The sequence below is a fragment of the Terrapene carolina genome, unplaced genomic scaffold, assembly GCF_002925995.2.
Source record: "Terrapene carolina triunguis isolate 2854851 unplaced genomic scaffold, T_m_triunguis-2.0 Scaffold11000, whole genome shotgun sequence".
In the NCBI taxonomy this organism is placed as follows: domain Eukaryota; kingdom Metazoa; phylum Chordata; order Testudines; family Emydidae; genus Terrapene; species Terrapene triunguis.
Genome location: NW_020675351.1, coordinates 1 through 2,969, shown reverse-complemented (window position 1 = coordinate 2,969; position 2,969 = coordinate 1). Strand labels below are relative to the sequence as shown.

General features: G+C 49.7%; 1 protein-coding gene across 1 annotated transcript; it reads right to left on the bottom strand.

Moving 5' to 3' along the window:
* Positions 1–34: 34 nt before the first annotated feature.
* LOC112122218 (protein ZNF783-like) lies at positions 35–2,939 on the bottom strand (the record flags this gene model as incomplete). Its single annotated transcript, XM_029913916.1, has 2 exons — positions 35–1,040; positions 2,544–2,939. Coding segments are annotated over 2 exons (561 nt in total), but the record flags the coding sequence as incomplete, so codon positions are not given.
* Positions 2,940–2,969: the final 30 nt, after the last annotated feature.

Genomic DNA, 2,969 nt, shown 5'->3' with positions numbered 1-2,969 from the left:
TGGCCCTTGCACCAAAAAGTTTGCCCACCTCTGACTAAGACCATACAAGAAGGTACATTAAAGCGCTGGGAGGAGCAGGATTGTAACTCCTAGAAGAGATGCGGGGTTCCCAGAAATGATGCAATTTGAAGACTTCTTCACTACATCAATATAATCCCTTTGTCCATCGACAAACCTGCAGAAAGGCCAGAGCCCATTTCAAAGGCCAGGCCAGGCCAGAGAGGGAAGACATAGAATGGTTTATATAATCGCATATGTCTGAGCCAGTAGAAATTAAAATATTGTTTTGGTTTATTGCTCGTTAATTACTAGATTGGGAGGAAAACAGCAGCTCCCTTGACTCCTAACACAATCTCCTCTAAAACCTGCGTGCGTGTGCACACGTGTGTAGGGTTTTAAATGGTATTAGTAATAAATATGGAACATAATGATAAACTGCTAGACGCTACTACTGTTCCCTTTGTAATCTACGCAGCTTTGATTCAAGAAACACCCTTTCCAGAAGGCGGCAGCACATAAACCCAACACGCAGACTAGCACAGTTTTTTCCATGCTGGGGCGAATAAATGCAACCTGCAAATAAACAAACAGGACGCGAGTTGAAGGTATCAGAGCCAGGGCTGTGTGTGTTCCAGGCTCCTTTCCAATGGAGGATGGGTGGAACTGACCACCTAGCAAAGGCTCTGTGGGACCTACATGTTCATTCACCAGAAACCAAAGGCGCTGTCACCTCCTATTTATTTACGCAGCTCGCCAAGGGGAAAAACTACCAAGAACTAGCTGAGGGGCTGTCCCCATCTTTCTTTCATCACCCTAGGCTCCGGCTAGGCCTAAGCTTTAGTCAGTGAATCTGGCAACCTGGCACTTTGCTAAGCTCACAGCGTCTCATCAATATGTGAAATCTGAGCTTTACCCAGGGAGATCAAAGAGTCATAGCTGTCTTTCATCAAGTTCTTGTAAAGCTCCTTCTGCCATTCTTCTAAATTCTCCCACTCCTCCCTGGAGAAGTGGACTGAGAGGTCTTCAGACATAACCGGGACCTGAAATCACAAGCATTACACACACAGCACTTTCCACTGCCATCCCATCTGCACACATCCTGCTTTTTATCTTATATTAAAAGGGCACCGTTGGTGCCTGCCCAGCCATCAACATCCAGCACGTCCCACCAGCTGTTTGGTAATATACATAAAATGTCTTGGGCTAGTTCTTCTCAGACAGGCAGCTACATCACAAATGGCACGAACGGGTACCCTTGCTGGTATCCTTGCCAGAGGAGACCAGGATGGATAAGGAGAGAGAATTTACTCTTTGATCCTTACAAGTGAGGATTAATGGGAAGGAGCATGGCCTAATGGTAAGGAAGGAAAACTCAAGTTAGCAGGCTTGGGATCTAACCTCAGCTCCGATACTGACATGCAATCTCATAAGAACATAAGAACAGCCGTACTGGGTCAGATCAATGATCCATCTAGCCCAGTATCCTGTCTTCTGACAATGGCCAATGCCAGGTGCCCCAGAGGGAATGAACAGAACAGGCAGCCATCAAGTGATCCATCCCATCTCCCTTGACCATCCTGTGCCTCTGTTTCCCCATATGTACAATGGGGATAATGCTGCTTCCCCAGCACTTTAATGTGCTTACAACTCAGCTGAAAGGTGCTATACACATGCAAAGGAGACTTCTCCTTCTAGGCTACCTCTTTCTGCTGCTCATGACAGGTTACACCTGGTTTAAACTGTGTCCAACTGGAGACCAGACTGGAAAGATAAAGATGCCTTGGTCTAAAACAAACTGCGGCATTCATATATCTGCCCACAATTACCCAGTTCTCTCGCACCATTCAGTGGAGGAGCAATGGCACTGCTTCCCCACAACAGGCCCACTAGCTCAGCATCTCTTGGATACATTCATGGGTCCATCAATGGCTATTAGCCAAGATGGTCAGGGACACAACCCCATGCTCTGGGAGTCCCTAGCTTCTGACTGCTAGAAGCTGGGACTGGATGACAGGGGATGGATGACTCAATAAAATGCCCTGTGCTGTTCACTCCCTCTGAAGCATCTGGCACCAGTCGCTTGTTGGAGGACAGGATACTGGGCCAGAAGGACCATTGGTCTGACTCAGTGTGGCCATTCTTACGTTCTCTGCTGGATGCTTTGTGGCTTGCTCTGTCTGAGGCCCAGTAAATGGCAAAGCGGGAAGCCCAGCTGACCGGCAATAAGTATGCAGCCGATTGGAAAAGCATTTTGGAGATCATAAGAGTAACGGCAGAGAACGATACACCAGGTCCGTCAATCAAACACTAGGCAGGTGTTTACCTCACCCCATCACGCTCCTAAACCAGACTGTTCCAGGATGGTGCAGAGACCAGGGGACTATTAAAGATCCTGTCAAAAGGTGATCCAGCACCAAGATTTACTTCTGCTCCTCATTGCGAGCTGGGATATTCGCACTCGGGGCCTAAATACCTTTGAGGATCTGGGCCTCAGATACTACAGTGATGAGACAACGGAGGTCCCTAGACAGACTGACAGTTACCTTGGGAACTTCTCCCTTAGTGCCTGGGGGGAGCCTCAGGATCCAGAAGTTCCTGTTCTTCAGCAGGTTCTCCATGTTCTCCAGCCTCCTCTGCAGCAGCCCGTACCCCTGGAACAGAGTTCCCAGCGCGGCCCATTTACTCTCCAGCTGGTTCCCGAACTCCACCATTGTTTTCTCACAGCCGACTAGTTTCTTCTCAGCCGTCCCCGTTCTCCCGTCCAGATTCAGCAACTGTGCAGCCTGAGAGTCCACCTGGCTCCCCACGGCTTGGATGGCAGCCAGGACAGGGAGGGAAATCTCTGCAGGGTGCAGCTCGCTCGCTCTCCCGGGGGGCCCTTCAGAAGCGGGGAGGGGCTGCACAGGCACGGGGCGGGGGGTGGCCGGAGCCTGTTCAGGACAAGACACCAAGCTGAAGTTGGGGGGCAC